Genomic DNA, 20,175 nt, shown 5'->3' with positions numbered 1-20,175 from the left:
AAAGTCCCAGATTGCACTGGTTTGACACATGTCTCAGTGTTGACTGCTGGATTTCCAAAAGGGTTCCATATCACACTTGAGAAAACTTGTCTCTAAGCAGGCTGATCCTGCATAGTTCCAATGCTATATTCTTAATGTTTCTAGAAATCCGGTATTGAATGATAAAAGAAAAACAAGTAGATTTCTTACAGTAGAGAACAACTTAACATACAGAACAACCAATAAATTGATTGCTTTATTAATTCAGTTTTGATGATTGCTATTTGATTTACTTGATATTGATTTTAGTTAGTATAGACCATTGGTTTATTTTTGTGATTAATAGTGCTTGTGGATGCTTTGATGAGACCAATCACTGATCTGTGCAAAACAGTACATACAGCAGCTTAGAAGTTCCATTTTGTAGACTAACTCACTCCAGCCTTGATCTAACTGATTGCTTAACTGCAACATCGATACAGTATTTATTGTGTTAAGGGAACATCTCTAAATTTTCATACCCAAACTGACACCTCATATCTTCCTAGCTTTAAAACAAACACATTTGTACTTATATATTTCCATGGGGTCCAAGCATATTCAAAATCTACCTTTCCTTTTGTCAACAATTATAATGAGTTTACCATTCCACTAGTTCATCTATTTTCTTTATAACCTATAAGTCCCCCATTCTATCAAGCTCCACATGTAGTTGTTTTACTTCTACAGTGCAAACACTGCTTTTCTGCAGGATTAACAAATGTAACCTGTTTATCAGCATTGGAGAAATTGAGTCTAGAGGCGATAAATGTGTGGATAAGGTCATCATGTGAGGTAAAGGTCAAGAACGGCAAGGTGGAAGTAAACAATCTCAGTGTTGAATAGGATGATAGGTTTGAAGCTCAGCTCTGATTCCAACAGGATAGCAAGGATTCACATGGTCTGGTCAGCCCGAGTAAGTAGCCAGGGAAGAGATGCAATCATTGGGAAGGGGGCGGAATTTCTGGCAGAGGCTGAAAGCAATAGTCTTCCCAATATTCAGTTGGAGAGAATTTTGACTCATTCATGACTTGACGTTGAACAGGCAGTCTGACAGCACAGAGGCAGTTATGGGGTCAAGAGAATTGGTGCAGAAATAGAGCTGGGTGTCATCAACCCACATATTGAATCGGATCCCTTGCTTGAGGATGATGTCACTGAGCCCAGCATGTTAGATGAGGAGCAGGAGGGGTCAAGGCTGAATCCCTGGGGGATTCTGGGGGTGACTGCACAAATGATAAAAGAAGCCATCATTGGATATGCGTTTGGACAGGTAGGAGTGAATGGGAGACCAGAGAAGGGGCAATGAAGGAGGATGGTGTGATTTATCATTACAAAATGCCGTGGAGAAGTCAAGGAGGGATAATGCACCACAATCACAGAGGAGGTCATTCATGACTTAGGCCAGGCAGTTTTGGTGCTGTAATCAGGGCGGAAGCTAGACTGAAAGTATTCAAACACAGAGTTTAGAAGAGATGGGATGGAGCTGGGTAGAGGCTCCATGTTTGAAGACCTTAGAGAGGAAATGGAAGTTAGAGATGGTAGGTAGAGAGGATGGATGGTTCAAAGGTGGGATTTTTGAGAATGGAATTGATGATGACAGTTTTGAAAGGGAAAGGCACAGTGTATGAGCAAAGGAACCCATTAGCAGTGTCAGCTAACATGGGAACAGGAGGGATTGTTCAACAGTCAGGAGTGAGTGGGTACAGAATTGAGGGAGGAGGAGGCAAATCTCATGAGCTTCAAGGTGATGGGGGTTGAGATGAGTGAGAAACTGCAGAGTGATAGGGGATCAAACCAAGAGAGGATTGTACACTGGGGGGAGGTTGGGAGTGAGGGAGGCGGAGAGAAAGGGGAGGTAACGGCAGAGGCAGCTGCACTGATGGTCTTAATCATCTTCTTCTCTTCACATGAGGAAACCTATCTCTTCCACTGCTTTACATCCAGTAGGTCATAAAAACATAAGAACATGAGAAATAGGAGCAGGAGTAGACCATACGGCCCCTCATATCTGCTCCGCCATTCAATAAGATCATGGCTGATCTTCGACCTCAACTCCACTTTCCCGTCCGATCCCCATATCCCTTGAATATACTCAACGACTGAGCATTCACAACCCTCTGGGGTAGACAATTTCAAAGATTCCCAAACCTCTGAGGGAAGAAATTCCTCCTCATCTCAGTCCTAAATGTCCAACCCCTTATCCTGAGACTATGACCTCTAGTTTTAGACTCTCCAGCCAGAGGAAACATCCTCTCAGCATCTGTCAACCCCTCTTAGAATCTTATATGTTTCAATGAGATCACCTCTCATTCTTCTAAACTCCAGAGAGTGTAGGCCCATTCTACTCAATCTTTCCTCATAGGACAACCTTCTCATCCCAGGAATTAATTGAGTGAACCTTCGTTGCACCATCTCTAAGGCAAGTATATCCTTCCTTAGGCAAGGAGACCAAAGCTGTACACAATACTCCAGGTGTGGTCTCACCAAAGCCCTGTACAATTGCAGCAAGACTTCCTTACTATTGTACTCCAACCCCCTTGCAATAAAGGCCAACATGCCATTTGCTTTCCTAATTGTTTGCTGTACCTACATGTTAACTTTCTATGTTTCGTGTACAAGGACACCCAAATCTCTCTGAACATCAACGTTTAATAGTTTCTCACCATTTAAAAAATATTCTGTTTTTCTATTTTCCCTACCAAAGTGAATAACCTCACATTTCCCCACATTATACTCCATCTGCCACTTTATTTCCCATTCACCTAACCTGTCTATATCCCTATGCAGACTCTTTGCATCTTCCTCACAGCTTACTTCCCCACCTAGCTATGTATTGTTAGCAAACTTGGATACATTGCACTCGGTCCCTTCATCCATGTCATTAATATAGATTGTAAATAGCTGAGGCCCAAGCACTGATCCTTGCGGTACGCCACTAGTTACAACCTGCCAACCTGAACATGACCCGTTTATTCTCTGTTTTCTGTCCATTAATCAGTCCTCAATCCACTCTAATATATTACTCCCAATCCCATGAGCCCTAATCTTGTGTAACAATCTCTTGTGTGACACCTTATTGAACGTCTTTTGAAAATCCGAATATATTACATCCACTGGTTCCCCCTTTATCTACCCTGCTAATTACACCCTCAAAAAACTCTAATAGATTTGTCAAACACGATTTCCCTTTCATAAAACCATGTTGAATCTGCCTAATCATATTACAATTTTCTAAGTGCCCTGCAACTACGTCCTTAATAATACATTCCAGTATTTTCCCTATTACTGATGTCAGGTTAACTGGCCTATAGTTCCCTGCTTTCTCTCTGCCTCCTTTCTTGAATTGTGGGGTTACATTTGCTACGTTCCAATCCACGGGGATAGATCTAGAATCGAGGGAATTCTGGAAGATCACAACCAATGCATCAACTATCTCTGCAGCCACCTCTTTTAAAACCATAGGATGTAGGCCATCAGGTCCAGGGGGTTTGTTGGCTTTTAGTCCCATTAATTTCTCCAGTACTTTTTCTGTACTAATCTTAATTACTTTAAGTTCCTCCCTCTCATTAGACCCTTGGTTCCCCACTATTTCCAGTATTTTTTTTGTGTTTTCTACTGTGAAAACAGAGACAAAATATTTGTTTAATGTCTCTGCCTTTTCCTTATTCTCCATTATAATTTCTCCTGTCTCTGCCTCTAAAGGACTTACGTTTACTTTTGCTACTCTCTTCCTTTTTATATACTTGTAGAAGCTTTTACAATCTGTTTTTATATTTCTTGCTAGTTTACTCTCATTCAATTTTCTCCCTCTTTATCAATTTCTTGGTTATCTTTTGCTGATTTCTAAAACCCTCCCAATCCTCAGGCTTACTACTCTTTTTGGCAACATTGTAAACCTCTTCTTTTAATCTAATACCATCCTTAACTTCCCCAGTTAGCCACAGTTGAATCACCTTTCCCCTGGAGTTTATTCCTCAAAGGTATGTATATTCGTTGGAAATTATTAATTATTTCTTTAAATGTTCACCATTGCTTATCTTCCATCATATCTTTTAATCTAATTTCCCAATCTACCTTAGCCAACTCGCCTCTCATACCTACATAATTGGCCATGTTTAAATTTAAGACCCTAGTTTTTGGACTTAACTACATCACTCTCAAACTCAATATGAAATTCTATCATATTATGATCGATCTTCCCCAAAGGATCCTTTATTATAAGATTTCTAATTAATCCTGTCTCCTTACACAATACTAGATCTAAAATAGTCTTTTCCCCAGTTGGTTCCTCGGCATATTGTTCTAGAAAACTCTCTTGAATTCATTCCATGAACTCTTCCTCCAAACTACTTTTGTCAATTTGATTTGCCCAGCCTATATGAAGATTAAAGTCCCCCATGATTATTGCATTACCCTTGTTACATGCTCCTCTAATTTCCTGATTAATACTCTGTTCAACACTATAACTACCGTTAGGAGACCTATAAACTATTCCCACCAGGATTTCTGCCCTTGTTATTTCTTAGCTCCACCCATGTTGATTCTACATCCTGATTCTCTGAGCTAAGTTCCTTTCTCACTACTGTCTTTATCTCATTCTTCATTAATGGTCCTAACCCCTCCTTTTCCATTTTGCTTATCTTTTCTAAAAGTCAAGTACCCTGGAATATTTAGTTCCCAACCTTGGTCACCCTGCAACCATGTCTCAGTAATGGCTACTAGATCAAACTCATTTATCTCTATATGTGTCATTAATTCATTGATCTTGTTACGAATGCTTCATGCATTCAGATACAGCACCTATAATTTTAACTTTTTTACTTAATTTCCCTGATGTGACCTTAGTCACTAATGCCTTCTTACCTTTATTAAACTCTCTGTTCCTACTGACACACTCTGCCAAAATCGCTACTCTGCTCTACAGCCTTGACTTTTCTCTTTAGACTTATAAATTTACCCTTACCTGAACCCTCCCCCTTCTTATTAGTTTAAAGTCCTATCAATTGCCCTATTTACTCGATTCGCCAGGATACTGGTCCCAGCCAGTGGACCCATCCCAACAGAACAGCTCCCTCTTTCCCCAGTCCTGGTGCCAGTGCCCCATGAATTGAAACCCCTGCCTCCCACACCACTCTTTCAGCCATGCATTTAACCATCTAATCTGTTTGTCCCTATGCCAATTTGCACATGGCTCAGGCAGTAATCCAGAGATTATTACCTTTGAGGTTCTGCTTTTTAATTGGACCCTAGCTCCTCAAACTCCCTCAGCAGAACCTCATTCCTGGTTCTACCTATTTCGTTGGTCCCTATGTGGACCATGACAACTGGATCCTCCCCCTCATGCTCCAAGTTCTTTTTCAGCTGCGAGATGATGTCCTTAGCCCTGGCAGGCAACACAGCCTTCAGGATTCCCAGTCATGGTTGCAGAGAACGGTATCTATCCCCCTGACTATACTATCCCCTACCACTACCACGTTCCTTTTTACTCCCCCGACTTGAATGGCCTCCTGTACCATGGTGCCTTGGTACATCCTGGGCCCCTTTTAGAGTTGTGCCCTCTAGTTTATATTGCCTCTCCTTGTCCTTCCTACCGAAATGTATCACTTCGCATTTTTCTGCGTTAAATTTCATCTGCCTTGTATCCGCCCATGCCACCAGCCTGACTATATCCTCTTGAAGTCTATCACTATCCTCCTCACTGTTTACTACCCTTCCAAGTTTTGTGTCATCTGCAAATTAGCAGCGGTCCCAGCACCGACTCATGGGGAACACCACTGTACACCTCCCTCCAGTCCGAAAAACAACCGTTCACCACTACTCTCTGTTTCCTGTCACTTAGCCAATTTTGTATCCATGTTGCTACTGCCCCCTTTATTCCATGGGCCGAAATCTTGATGATAAGCCTACCATGTGGCACTTTATCAAACGCCTTTTGAAAGTCCATATACACCACATCAACTGCATTGCCCTCATCTACCCTCTCTGTTATCTCACCAAAAAACTCTATCAGGTTAGTTAAACACAATTTGCCTTTAATAAATCTGTGCTGGCTTTCCCTAATCAATCCATACTTGTCCAAGTGACTGTTAATTCTGTCCCGGATTATTGTCTCAAAGTTTCTCCACCACTGACGTTAGGCTGACTGGCCTGTAATTGCTGGGTTTATCCCTCTCCCCATTTTTTGAACAAGGGTGTAACATTTGTAATTCTCCAGCCCTCTGGCACCACCCACGTATCTACAGATGTTTGGAAGATTATGGCCAGTATCGCTGCAATTTCCACCCTTACTTCCCTCAGCAACCTAGGATGCATCCCATCAGGACCAGGTGACTTATCTACTTTAAGTACAGCTAGCCTTTCAAGTATCTTTTCTTTATCAATTTTTAGCCCATCCATTATCTCAACTATATCTTCTTTTACTGAGACTCTGGCAGCATCTTCTTCCCTGGTAAAGACAAGATGCAAAGTACTCATTTAGTACCTCAGCAATGCCCTCTGCCACCATGAGTAGATCTCCTTTATGGTCCCTAATCGGCCTTAATCATGAATAAAGATACAGAATTTTTAAAAAAATATTGACTCTTACTTAGACACTGAACTGCACATCCTTGAAGTTTTTTTCTGCTATTGTACAAAAGCAGGCAGAGCTGTTTCAGTATGATTCGTTCCTTGAAGACGCGCCCCACACAATGCTACAGCTGGTAGTCGTACGCTCAAATCTTGATCGGACTCTACCGAGAGAAAAATCAGTGTCATCCCAACATTATATGTTATACCATCAGTGCCCTGACCCTGGCACACCACGACCCACCGCCCCACTCATTCACATCCACAGGAAAGGAAATTATATCCTCCGGCACCACAGAAAATTTAAAATCTAAACAGTAACAAGTTAAATTAGTAAATAAACAGCGTTCATAAACCTGCATCCTGCTCAACAGACGCTGGCTGGCTACCCAGAACTACTTCTTGAAGCAGTTCTGCAGTACAAGTATGTCATAAGCAAGCAGTCAAGCTAGCTAATCCCAGACCTCTGCCAAGAGCATCCTAATCTGCCTGTCTGGAATTATGTGCTAGTGGTACAGAAATGACTTAGCTTCAGATTTTTTCTTCCTTCGCTATGGGGAAGTGCTGGGTTCTCCACAGCAAAATGGCCGAGATCAGGAATTCCAACGTAGTCTGTGACCCCACCAATCACCATACATTAGAGTTTCAGCAAACACTGCTGCTGCTAAAGATCCTTTAATATTGCAGTCGCCTTACAGAGGCGCAGTTAACAACAGCCGCAACATATGAATGAGGTGCACCAATGCCTCCAGCATTGCAAAGAAATGCCACAAGAAGTGTTTACCACCGCACCAGGAATAGCAGAGCCGACGCAGCAACATAAACAGCTCATACCAGCAAAGCACCCAATGCCAGATGCCCTTTTTAGGTTCGATGATGTGGAGATGCCGGTGATGGACTGGGGTTGACAATTGTAAACAATTTTACAACACCAAGTTATAGTCCAACAAATTTATTTTAAATTCCACAAGCTTTCGGAGGCTTCCTCCTTCGTCAGGTGAACGGGACACCGTTCACCTGACGAAGGAGGAAGCCTCCGAAAGCTTGTGGAATTTAAAATAAATTTGTTGGACTATAACTTGGCGTTGTAAAATTGTTTACAACTTTTTAGGTTCAGCACTGACAGTAACTGTGGAACTATCTCCAGCACGCACTATCTTTAGTAGGGGAGAAATGGGGAAGGGGATAAAAAAAACTTGTGTGCCTACTGGTCTGTCTTGAGTTCTGAATGAGAAATCAGTCACTTTACCATTGGGGGTGGCTAATAGGACTATATGGACTACTGATTGCAAGGTGGTGTGAAATGGAGCCATACATGTCAAGAAAATCCCAAGTTTGATCCCCGGTCTGTATGAAGTTCGATGATTTTTTAGCCGGAGCAGCAGTAGATACTATGTTTGGCTTCAGCACCCTTGGGCTAGACTTAGTGGCCGGGGTGGGGGGGGGGGGGGCGGGTGTTGTAGGTAAACAAAATAACAACCAGTTAGTGTTACCACTCCCGATCACCATCCAGCGATTCCTGTTGGAAAGTGCTCATGGATGACTGGCTGGGGGAGCTGAATCAGGCTCAGCATTGATGATCTATAGTTCAATAACCTGTCAACTCTTAAGGGGTAATTTTAACACTACTCACTCGGCAGAAAACAGGTAGGCGAGCAGTTAAAAATCAGGCAACTTTTAACCCACACTTCTGAGCAGGCGGCAAGGACAACCACCTGAAGCCAGCGGAGTCCTTCTTTAAATATACAGATCAGGTTCCAGTTGTGTCATCGGGCACAGACTGCAATTTTAACTGGTGGCCTGAGCAAGGATAGCATTGTGGCTTTCCTGCCAGGTGCAGACAACGAAGAGAGAATCTGGGACCAAAAGATTCCCAAACGGGTAAGTTTTTTAAAACCTTTCTTTTTCAACGAAAGTTCAGGCCACCTCTACCCCAGACATCACCCCACCGTGAGACCCAGCCATGTGTCTCCTGACCCCCAAAATTCCTCTCCCACCTGCCAGCCAGCTGCTGTGTCCCACCCATTTCGAGCCGGCACCTGACTGGCAGCATGCAGATGAAGCCCGGTAGTTAAAATCACCCAGGCCTCTCAGTACGGAGCTGAGGGGTTTGGCGCTCGCCTCACCCCCCGATTCCTGCTTCTGGTTAAAGTTGGGGCTTTAAAGTGTAGGAATACACATGGCACATGGGTGAAGCACTGGAGAGTGGCTACCTGGCTAGCTCTCATGGAAATGTTTCCCAGCAAGAGTAGTTGGTGTAGATTTTCAACTTGCCTCCTGGGCATAAAAAAGACATTGCGGATTGGCCGACCGTCATCAGAACTGCCTGATCTAAACAAAAATGATAATCCGTCCATTGCTAGAACAGCCGGCTGATCTGCCAGTTTTACGCCTGGACAGCAAGTTGAAACTCTACCCCAGCACCTTCAGTAGTGAAGGTGTGGTGATTGCAGCAAGTGGATGAGTAGAGATTAATAGACCTAGCAGTTTGTTTAAGACAGTCTGATCAGTCACTGAGGCAGTACACAGTCACAGTATACAAACTTTATTTAAAATTAACATACAAGCATATCTACTACCAAGTTTTAAAAAATCCTAACCACCTCTCGCTAACTAAAAATTAATTCTACATTGTTATATCATAAAATATCTACACCTTCGATGGAGTATTTTTCACCTCAGTGTTCCGAGTCAAAGAAAGGACATGCCATATCCCTTTTCTTTTAAAAAAAAAGTGGTCATTACAGTAAATGGTGAATATTTTTCCAACTATAATTTTTCTGATATTATGCGTTGTGCAATATATCCCTACTACAAGGTACAGATGTCTGGTGCCAGCATTAAGTCACAGCTCTATGTTTTGAACAATACCTTTTTTTTATGCCTGCTATTGTCAAAGTTCTACTGCACATCTATTCGTTGACACCACAGATGTTTTTGATCAACCAAATGAGACACCCCTTAAAGCATCAGGCACAGGTCTCCTGATCAGAGTAAAAATATTGTGTGGAGTGGTACTGAGCCATCTAGGCCAGGAAGGTCCCTGGTTTTTGCTTCGTTAGCTAATCTTAGCAGGGGCAGCAGCTTTCACATTACAATTGACCTTGGCACCCCTGGGCCAAGAAGGGGAGGGAAAATTTAAAGAACAAAAATCAGCCATGATCACTATCCAGTGAGCTTTGCTGGGAAGCATTTGTTTATGGATATGATCAGGCTCAGTGTTATGCCCTTTCCCCGTTGCTAAATTGCCAGCCAACACTCACAATAAGAATGGTCACTTGGGTGCAATACTGGAGGGTTGCTGAGCCCTGGGGGTAATGTATCCCAGCAACTTCGGGAGGAAGAAAAGGAAAAGAAAAATTAAGGGGAAAAAAAAGCAACAAATAACTTTTGTGACAATGTTCCTAAATTTTTGTAGAGTGTCATAACCCCAACCAGTGCCTTGCTCAAGGGTCACTCTCAGGAATGCTCCAACATACTGTATTAGAGTGGTGGGCTGCACCTCCAATTCCTCGCACCCTGTGCTGTTGATTGGAATGGAGGCCTGGTACTTTCCCAAAGTAAAATGGAAAAAAAACAAATACCAAACTGATCATTCTATTGGTTTAATAGTGTTGGAATAACCTTGCCATCTGAAAGCCTTTCTTTATTTCCTCTCACTGGACACCAAGAGAACTGTACTGAACATCGGCTCTGGCAATATCTCACAGCTGTGAATGGAAGCCCAGACACAATGTGGAGCACCAGGTGTAATGAGGGCCTATAGGTGAAGTGGTGCTGCATTATGAACACTACTGGTTTATGGATACACAATAGTCTGCAGTCTGTCTGTATACAACATAACCTTTATAACATTTGCATAATTTGGTATGGATCTCAACAAATTAAGCAACACATTCAACTTCCTTTAGGTTTCTCTTTCAATAGGACTATGTATTTAAAATCATCTAAAAACAAACGTCTGAGTTTACAGATAATAAAAGTTTTAAAATGTTTTTACAGTGTATATTAAAAAAGTGTACTATCTGACAGCAATGTTGATGTCAGGAGTTGCATCTGTACTCATGCCTTTCCTTGTAAGATCTAAATCCATTACCTCGATGTAATTCACTGGGTGTAAAGTGCTTTGGGGCATCCCGAGGACTTGATGAGGTGCTATATAAATGCAAGTTCTTTCTTTACCTCTTCCACAGTCTCACTTAGGATCAATCCCTTGAGCACTGGAGATGGTTGCCTACATACAGTTGCAACACTATAATACTTTATACTTATAGAGTGTAATGTTCAGTGAGATAAACTACAGTGATGATAATTTGCCTTGACAAGTAAATGTGCACTTGAATTCTTTCAGACTTCTAAAAAAAAATGGAAATAATCCCATTTTATAAAGGCACAGTTCTGGAATCTTCCACAGACTATACAAGTTGTAGTAAAATTATCAGAAAACAGGAGTCCTCTCTCACCAGCAACAGGAATTCCAACAGGCCCAAGTCCCTATCACATCATGTCAGTCCAAATATAATTGAGCAGATTTATACATTTTTCCCATCCACGGGGAAACGTTCAGTTGGACTTGTGCTGCTGGTCTGGTTTCTCCCAGTTCCTTTCCAACAATTACTCTTGTGCTTCCTTGCCAGCCAATCTGTAAATTTCAGTTGGTCCATCAGCATGGGTGATAGTAGTGGTCAGCTGCAGTTCCTCACCACCGTTTACTCCAAGATCACCTAGGGAATGCAAGAAAACAGAACCAGAATACTATTAGATCACCACAGAAGGATTTTGCTTACGTCCTTTTTGTTTGGCCTCCCCCATGAGATAGTGTGGTAATGGGGCGTGTGATCTGTGTATGAGGTTGCACCGCTGACTGGTTGAGGTGGGTTTCATGGTGTGTTATGTGACCTTTGTCACTGCAAAATGTGGTTTAGTGTTCATTTGACTCAGAAGGGATGTGGCCTTAACTGCATTCTGGGGGCTGTAGTCCACAAAGTACTTGTGCAGGTTGACAATGATGTGTTGTGGGAGTTGTAGTTTGCTACCTGGTTGAGCACCTTTATTCAGTATCGTTGATAGCGGACACAGTGATAGCTGTGGGAAGCCCCAGGCACTCAAGTCCCAGGAGACTGCAAAAGGAGCAGGCCTCCAGTGGGAAACATTGCTCAAGCAATTTCAAACATAGAAATGACAACTATATGGAAATGTTTAATGGTTTAGCGAAGGAATGTAATTTTATGTTTTTATGTCGTGAACCTTATTTTCAATCGTTGGGTTACTGAAAAAAAATCAAGATGGTGGTTGAAAGGATTTTCAAAAAATATTTGAAGTTATTTTATTGGTTGCCCTTCTGCTCCTTGCTAGTTGTTTTATTGCTAGTTGTTTGCTGTTGATTCTTAATTGGTAATTTTGTGCCTCTTTGCTACTTGGTCACTGGTAGATTCCCTGCCTGTTAATTTGTGATTTGCTGCTTTAAGAAAAATTCTTGGGATTTGGCACACTGGCAAGGCTGGCATTTTATTGCCCATCCCTAGTTGCCCTGAGAAGGTGGTGGTGGGCCTTCTTCTTGAACCGCTGTAGTTTGTAGCAGTTTGATATAACCAAGTGGCTTGCAAGGCCATTTCAGAGGGTAGTTCAAGAGTCAACTACGTTGGTGTGGGACTGGAGTCACATGTAGGCCAGACCGGGTAAGGACGGCAGGTTTCCTTCCCTAAAAGATATTAATGAACCACTTGGATTTTTACAACAATCAGTTTTATGAACGACATTTGCGCCAATCAGATGCAAGTACGACACATGGTTTGCACATGTAACAAAGTAATGGAAGAAATGGTCTGAAACTTCAACTCTTCTTATCTCTGCACAGATGCTGATGGGACTGCAGTGTATCTCCAGCAGTTCCTGTTTTCATTTCAGATTTCTAGGTAGAAACATAGAAAAGACAGCAACTGTCTGTAATCACCAAGCATTGTTCTGTGATTTATAAATGCGATTTCATTTCGAGGATTTCATTTCCAACAACGTTCACCTGAGGAAGGAGGAAGCCTCCGAAAGCTTGTGAATTTAAAATAAAATTGCTGGACTTGGTGTTGTGAAATTGTTTACAATTGTCAACCTCAGTCCATCTCCACATCATGACTTTCAAGTGTGACAGTCGTACACTAGATGCATGACTAATATATTAGGAAGAATCTTTTTTATTCAAAGAATGATACACGTTTGGAACAATCATCCAGGTCAGGCAGTAGAGGGGAATATATTAGGCAAGTTCAAAATGAGGCGGATGTTAACTGGCCATTATTCTTTGCAAGCTGAGACAATGTTGTTCACTTTCCTCTGTTCACTAATTTTAGCAAAAATGTAGACAAGTATAAATCAGTGTTCCCCACTTTAAAAATAGCAAATGGAAGAAAAAAAATAACCATGCAGCGATAGAGGTCAATTGCAGCACCCCTGCAATCTTTGCTGAAATCAGCTAACTTGGCACAGAAAGTGATATCTTCCTGTATGGCCAGTACCGCATTGGATAATAAACTTACCAAATCAGTCATCAGGGGGGCTTACAGTTTTAAAAACAAACAAACTAGCCTCGACAGATAGAAGATCCCCACTCACTTTCAGCAATCCAACTCCAGAGAAACAAAGCTCTTGGATATTCAGCAATTGATTTTTTAAAAAAAGGATACCCACCATTTGATTGATCAGCGTCACTGTAACACTTGTGGGATGGAGCATACAGAAACATGATAGCGAAGACATAAAGGTTCCACATGCCATAAATGCCAGTGAAGAAAGCGCTGTTCACCTGCACGGTGTATTCTCCCCATTTCCAATGTCCCTCATTTACCTGAGGAGGGAATGTCAGAATTTAATATGAAGTTTGTAAAGGAGCACAAAATAATAAGAAAGCTGAAGAAAAACTATAAATGCTGGAAGAAATGGTCTGAAACTTCAACTCTTCTTATCTCCGCACAGATGCTGATGGGACTGCAGTATATCTCCAGCAGTTCCTGTTTTCATTTCAGATTTCTAGCATTTGTAATTTATTTCTTTTTATTTCTAATAAAGTCATACATGCAGTTCCTCTCTGTACGAGAGTACAGTTGTGCTGTAAATCAAAAGGAACATATTAGAGAAGTTAGTTAAGCTGAAGGTGGACAAAGCGCTGGGACCTGATGGGATAACATCATAGAAGTTACAACATGGAAACAGGCCCTTCGGCCCAACATGTCCATGTCGCCCATCCTTATGATCCTGAAGGGAATGGGAGTTGTGGGGGGGGGGGGGGGGGGGAAGAAATAACAGAGGCCCTAGGAATTATATTTCAGGGCTCTGTTAGGAGTGGATGTGTGCTGTAGGACTGGAGGCGTCAATGTAGTACCCATTTTCAAAAATGGCGACAGAGCTCACCTGGGTAATTACAGGCCAATTAGCCTAACATCTGTGATGGGGAGAATTTTGCAATTTTTAATTAAAAAGATGAAATTACTGACGTCAGGAATTTCCTCGGGACTTCCGTCACTCCGATGGTATAACCTCAGCGGAAGCTCGGTTGGAAACCAGCTTTACATGTGTACACGGAGTTTCCTCTGAAATTACAGTGGCGGACAAAGAGCAGGAGAAATATTTTTACACAAAGGATTGAGAGACTGGAAAGTACTACCAGAATTAGTGATTGAAGCAGAGATCATGTCAACATTTAAGAATAGGTTAGATAGGTAGTTGGAGGAAAGGGAAGAAAGGGATGTGGGAACAGCGCAGGTACGTGGGATTAAGATTACTGCTTGTGTGGAGAATAAACACCAACAGGTTGGGCTGAAGGCCCTGTTTCCTTGTTGTAATTTCTATGTAATTCTATGTGTCTTGTTCACGTGCCTTTTGTTCATGCATGAGCCAAGATCACAAGTGTTGGCAGGCTATTCAACTGTGGAAGATAGTGGTTGACAGAGAATTTCCACACTGAATTCACAAGCTGGAGTGATCAGAATCAAGCATTTCCCAAATGTCCAAACTTGTTAAACACATGGTCTGCGCACAGCAGCCAAGGTAAGTGAGAAACCCACTGGGTGGCAGGACAGTAGTTATCAGAGACAAATACAGCCAGTTGTTTTTGCCCACCTACCAGTAAACAAAACTGCCCCTGGTGTAAAGAGCAATTCATGAGCCAGGAAGAACATTAGTATTATGCCCTCTTTATATTATTGCACCGTTGTCCACAGCAGCTTCAACTTGGTGACAACAATGAAATATGAATGAAGTAGCACTGCTGCTGATGGAGGAATGGAAAACTAATTCAGGTGGTGGTTTCTTCAGGCTCCTCTGAACACATCAGTCCCACACCAGCAAAATTTAAACTGGTGCAATTTTTTCTGGTCACAGATGGGCTCTTTATAACACAACCAATAGTGCTTACATCTGAGCTATTAAAGACCAATAGGTTTCTGGTTCAATCCCTGTCCTTTACTGAATTAATAATCTCAGGTAAGTAGTCGGATGTTATAATTAGTCTCAGTACTCCTGAACTAGGGATCAATTAGCCAAGATTCCTGATCCTGATTATTGATCTACAGTGACTGCTGTTGAAAATGAAATGTGCACTGATATCAGGCGAGGACATGTTCAGGCTCAACTGTAATGCCATCGGTCAATTAGGTTACTGAAACTCTCTACTTAGGCTCACCTCACACAGGTGAAGTGCCAGAGGGCAGCCAGTCCTTGGAACGACAGCCCAGTAAATGAGTGCCTTCAGGTCAAAAGGGGAACGACAGCCCAGTAAATGAGTGCCTTCAGGTCAAAAGGGAAGAGAACTTAAAAAAAAATTCAGGCAACATAGCAAACATTCCATTCCAGGAGTGTCCAAGCCTTGTGTTATTGTGGGCCACTTAGGTGAATACCACAAAAACTTGTGGGCCTCACGATATTTAAATTAACGCCGCCATTACTTTGCAAATATCTCAAGCTGCTTAAACAAACAGATCTTCATGTTCCGATTTTGGATTTATTCACCAATGAGGCAACAGCCCAAAAAACAGCTCTCTGTAAATCTCCAGGCCCATGAAATTCAAATAAGACAAGGCAGCGAGTAACAAATATAAGCACAAATGAAACTGAGTTGCCGGAGTTTTATGGATCAGATTGCTGGGGCTTATTGATCATGTGACCCAGGGCCCTCGTTTGGAACTCCTAGGTCAATAAAACAAGCTACTTGGAAATTCATAAGCTGTAACTTCTTCCTCCCAAATGGACATATGTGAAGATTTCAAGCAGACACACTTCGATGGCACAAAGGCACAAATAGGTTTATGGTGACTAAATATGTCAAATTCTGTTTTTATTACAGTACACGCGATTCCAGGATTTTTACTGATGTTTTGGGGATCATGTTCTGTTTGCCCATTTTCCGTGAAAACAGCAAATTAGTAACATTAACCGTCTCTAAACTTGAATTGCTGCTGCAAAGGAGGAAATTTGCATCAAAATAGGTTGGAAATGCAGTTGGCCTCGCCTGTAGTCACAGCTGACATTTAACAAGTGGGTGTCTGTCTTTTGTACAGCTGAAATGGAACTGTTTCAACTCATCGTGGGAATGCAAATACACTGGCCACAGTGAATGATGCCGACTGCCTTTAATTAGATTCCGTGTTAGCAGCCCTTGCAGCTCCAGGTAATCAGTGCAGTCTGAACTAATGAAGCATTTCTTCAGTTTCCTACTTTGACGGCCAAGGTAAGCTCTCATTATAGTTATAATTACATTTTTGGAATTGGAATGACTCTGAATTAGGCTACAATATTTTTCCTAAGCTCCTTTTTCTTGAGTCTGCATACTGAAGGTAGAGAAGTAATGTGGAGCAACCAGCAATGGGGTCAAACACGAGTCGATACAAAGTAAAGCTGAGTATCCAGTGGCCGTCAATCCATCTTGATGGCTCGGTTGGTAAATGCATGGCTTAGTGTGGAACCATGCCATGCAAACTAGAAAGGGCCCACATTCAATCCCTGGTCTGTGCCAAGTTACTCATCTCAGCCACTGTGGCAGTAAGGAAACTGCAATTGGCCAGGTTGTGAGCTAGTAAACAAAAAGAAACCGGTTGGTTAACGTTTCATGTTGATGCCGCCTCTTTAAAAGATTCTTTCTTGAGTTGGAGAATTAAAAATGTCATAAATTCTTCATATTATTTGGCTTTAAAAATGTTCAGGTAGTAAAATCCTCCTTTAACACAATATATAACACAGTTGTCACTAGGCTTTTTAAGAGTACTGGGCACACTAATCATCATCACACATGGCATAACATACCACAAGAGTGATGAACTATACCATTTCTTGTCTGCCTCCTGCCACAGTTGTAATTATTCATGTTGTTAGAGGCGCAGCTAACCTATACTGTTCAGCAAGAGTGAAACTGCTCTATGACCACTGTAAGTTATAGAGTGGTTCCTCTCTCAGAGTAATGTGGGTTAGTCCTAACTTCATTAGTATGAAAGTGACTCTTCAGCTGTAGAGGTAGCAGGAGTGACAGATCCAGGAAACACAGCAAGAAAAAAAAGTTAATAGGAAACAATTACATGGGAATAGCATTTACTATTAAGCTTCACTGAAATCCTGATGACAGCCCATAGAAACATAGGTGCTTACAGCAGAGGGAGGCCATTTGGCCCATCTTGTCTATGCTGGCTTTTTGCTTCAGTAATCCAAAACTAATCCCATTGTCCTGCCCTCTCTGCCGCTCTGTATCTTCCTCTGCTTCAAATGTGGCAAAGCATTCTATGCTGTAACAACTGGTAAGCTGATAAAGAACTTTCTCCATAATTCTCTCCTCACTCAATGGCAATTTTAAATTATTGAGCCCTTGTCACCAAGTCCCTGACAAGAGGAAATAGTTTTCCCCTGGTCACCGCTCAAAATTTAAAACATCTCTATTAAATCTACTTTTAGCTTTCTCTGCTCCAGTGGAAATAATCCCAGTATCTCATGTTTCTTGCTAGAACAATAGTTCTTCATCCTGGTAAAATCCTGTAGAGAGTTGAGAGACTCAGTACAGATTATTGAAAGCTGCTATAACCAGTTCCAGATTCCAGAGTCACTCAGGATTCATCCAATTTAGCCTGCACTGTGACCATCACATACAGGCTAACCTTGAAAACTGGCAAAAGCTGATCAACAGCCCCCAAAAGGTGACAACTCAACAACATACTCCCCCAGCAGTCAGGTAAGTGGTGAGGTGGGGGTGGGGGGTGGTGGGAAGAGAGAGAGAGAGGTCTCCAGTCTCGATCAGGGGAGGGGGAAATCAAAGGCAAGGGAGGCCCAAGATTTCCTTCTGGGGCCCCCGTGGAGCACTCCTGGCTCTCAATCCAGCTTCCTGCAGGTTTGGCCTGGTGGGGAAGCCGTCACTGCTCCCCCGATCAGGCCTCTGGTTGAAATCGTAGATTGGGCCCCGATAACGTCATCGGAGCCTGACCTATACATTTAAAGAGGACCCCGCCGGCTTGGGGCAGGTGTCCTTGCCACCTGCAATTTAAAATTGCAGTCTGTCAGATCGGCTTGGGAAAGGAGTGGGTAAGTCCCCCAGTCCATTTTAACTGCCTGGTTTCCGTCACTGGGTACAAATGCTGACTGTGCATAACACGTGGGTGGTTGACATCCATGCTGGTTTCATTTATCCAACATTAAAAGAGTGTTGGGAATACACCACAGGTCAGGCAGTATCTGAAAGACAGGTTAACTTTATGGGTTACTGTTTACCTGACTTATAATGAAGAATATGATAGTCATGGCTGCACAGGTCAATGTGACGAGCATCAGGAACTTGAAACGAAAGATCAGGCCCTGAAAAAAAGAGACAACATTCAACAAAATCCCCTTTAAAAAAAAAATCGTAAACTGATTACCTGCTAGCTGACATTGTAAATGGTTTCCTCTCCTCAAGTACTGCTCTCCCTCCCTTTCAAAACTGCAGTTATCACCCTCCCTCCCCCTCAAAAAAACCACTCTCGAACCTTCTGCTCATCTCCAACCTCCCTTTCCTCTCCAAAGTCCTTGTGTATTGTTTCTCACAAATCCATGCACATTTCTCCCACAACATCCTGCTTTAATCTCAAATCAGCTTTCTGCTCCTCCCACAGCACTGAAACGGTCCTAATCAAAGTCACAAATGACGTTTTCTGTAACTATGATCATGGTGCATTATTCCTCCTTGTCCTCTGTGCAGTCCTTGCCACCGCTAACCACATCATCCTCCTCCAATGCCTCTGCTCCATTTTCTACCTCGGTGGGACTTCCCTCGCCTGGTTCTAGTCTTACCTATCCAAAGCATAGCCAGAGCATCTGCAGCAATGGCTTCTCCATCCTGGACCCCCACCTCCTCTTCCTCATCTACGTGCTGACTCTTGGCAACATCATCCACAGACATGGCGTCAACTTCCACATGTACGCATTTGAGACCCAGCTCTAGCTCTCGACCACCTTTCTCAACCCCTCCGCTGTCTGTACTATCAGCCTGCATGTCCGACTCCAGTCTTGGATGAGCCAGTTTTCCTCCAGCTAAACAATGGGAAGACCAAAGCTATAGTCTTCGACGCCGCCACAAATTCTGTGCCCTCTCCACCGATTCCATCCTCCTCCCTTGCCAATGTTGCTGTTGTTGGGGTTCATCCTCGTGGCTCAGCTCTGCATTGCCTCCAATGTATGAATGTCTCCCTTGTGCCTGACCAGAGTACTGTATAATTTCATCATGACTTCCTCCGATTTATATTTTACTGTTTCAACTATAGAGCTCAATATTCCATTAGCTTTGTGGGTTGTTGTTCTGCATTGATTGGGCATTTTGAACACTGAATCTACCAAGGCTCCCAGATCTTTCCTCTGTCCCCATCCCCCATGGTTTATGCCGACATTCTCTTTCCTCCTCCCACTTCACCTTACATTGGCATTCTTCTCACCCACACGGCCCCCCCATGTCTCTACCTCCTGTTCCTGTTGGGATGTCTTGTTGAAGTTGTACAGGGCATTGGTGAGGCCACACTTGGAATACTGTGTACAGTTCTGGTCACCCTATTATAGAAAGGATATTATTAAACTAGAAAGAGTGCAGAAAAGATTTACTAGGATGCTACCGGGACTTGATGGTTTGACTTATAGGGAGAGGTTAGACAGACTGGGACTTTTTTCCCTGGAGAGTAGGAGGTTAAGGGGTGATCTTATAGAAGTCTATAAAATAATGAGGGGCATAGATAAGGTCGATAGTCAAAATCTTTTCCCAAAGGTAGGGGAGTCTATAACGAGGGGGCATAGATTTAAGGTGAGGGGGGAGAGATACAAAAGGGTCCAGAGGGGCAATTTTTTCACTCAAAGGGTGGTGAGTGTCTGGAACGAGCTGCCAGAGGCAGTAGTAGAGGCGGGTACAATTTTGTCTTTTAAAAAACATTTGGACAGTTACATGGGTAAGATGGGTATAGAGGGATATGGGTTAAGTGCAGGCAATTGGGACTAGCTTAGTGGTATAAACTGGGCGACATGGACATGTTGGGCCGAAGGGCCTGTTTCCATGTTGTAACTTCTATGATTCTATCTATGATTCTATGTTGCACATTCTCTCAC

The 20,175-nt window shown here is 42.6% G+C and overlaps 1 protein-coding gene across 7 annotated transcripts in view; it reads right to left on the bottom strand.

The window, feature by feature from the left end:
* Nucleotides 1–9,117: 9,117 nt before the first annotated feature.
* Nucleotides 9,118–20,175, bottom strand: part of wls (Wnt ligand secretion mediator) — a 108,566-nt gene continuing 97,508 nt past the window's right edge. For all 7 annotated transcript variants that reach the window (XM_067990344.1, XM_067990348.1, XM_067990347.1 and 4 more), the window contains 3 exons: nucleotides 18,322–18,405; nucleotides 13,270–13,426; nucleotides 9,118–11,312 (listed from right to left, as the gene is read on the bottom strand). In XM_067990344.1, coding sequence (XP_067846445.1) covers nucleotides 11,203–11,312; nucleotides 13,270–13,426; nucleotides 18,322–18,405 — 351 coding nt within the window. In that variant the 3' untranslated portion in view covers nucleotides 9,118–11,202. The remainder of the gene's footprint in view (nucleotides 11,313–13,269; nucleotides 13,427–18,321; nucleotides 18,406–20,175) is intronic.

The sequence above is a fragment of the Heptranchias perlo genome, chromosome 9 (assembly GCF_035084215.1).
Source record: "Heptranchias perlo isolate sHepPer1 chromosome 9, sHepPer1.hap1, whole genome shotgun sequence".
NCBI classification, from domain to species: domain Eukaryota; kingdom Metazoa; phylum Chordata; class Chondrichthyes; order Hexanchiformes; family Hexanchidae; genus Heptranchias; species Heptranchias perlo.
This window is presented reverse-complemented; position numbering and strand designations above follow the sequence as displayed.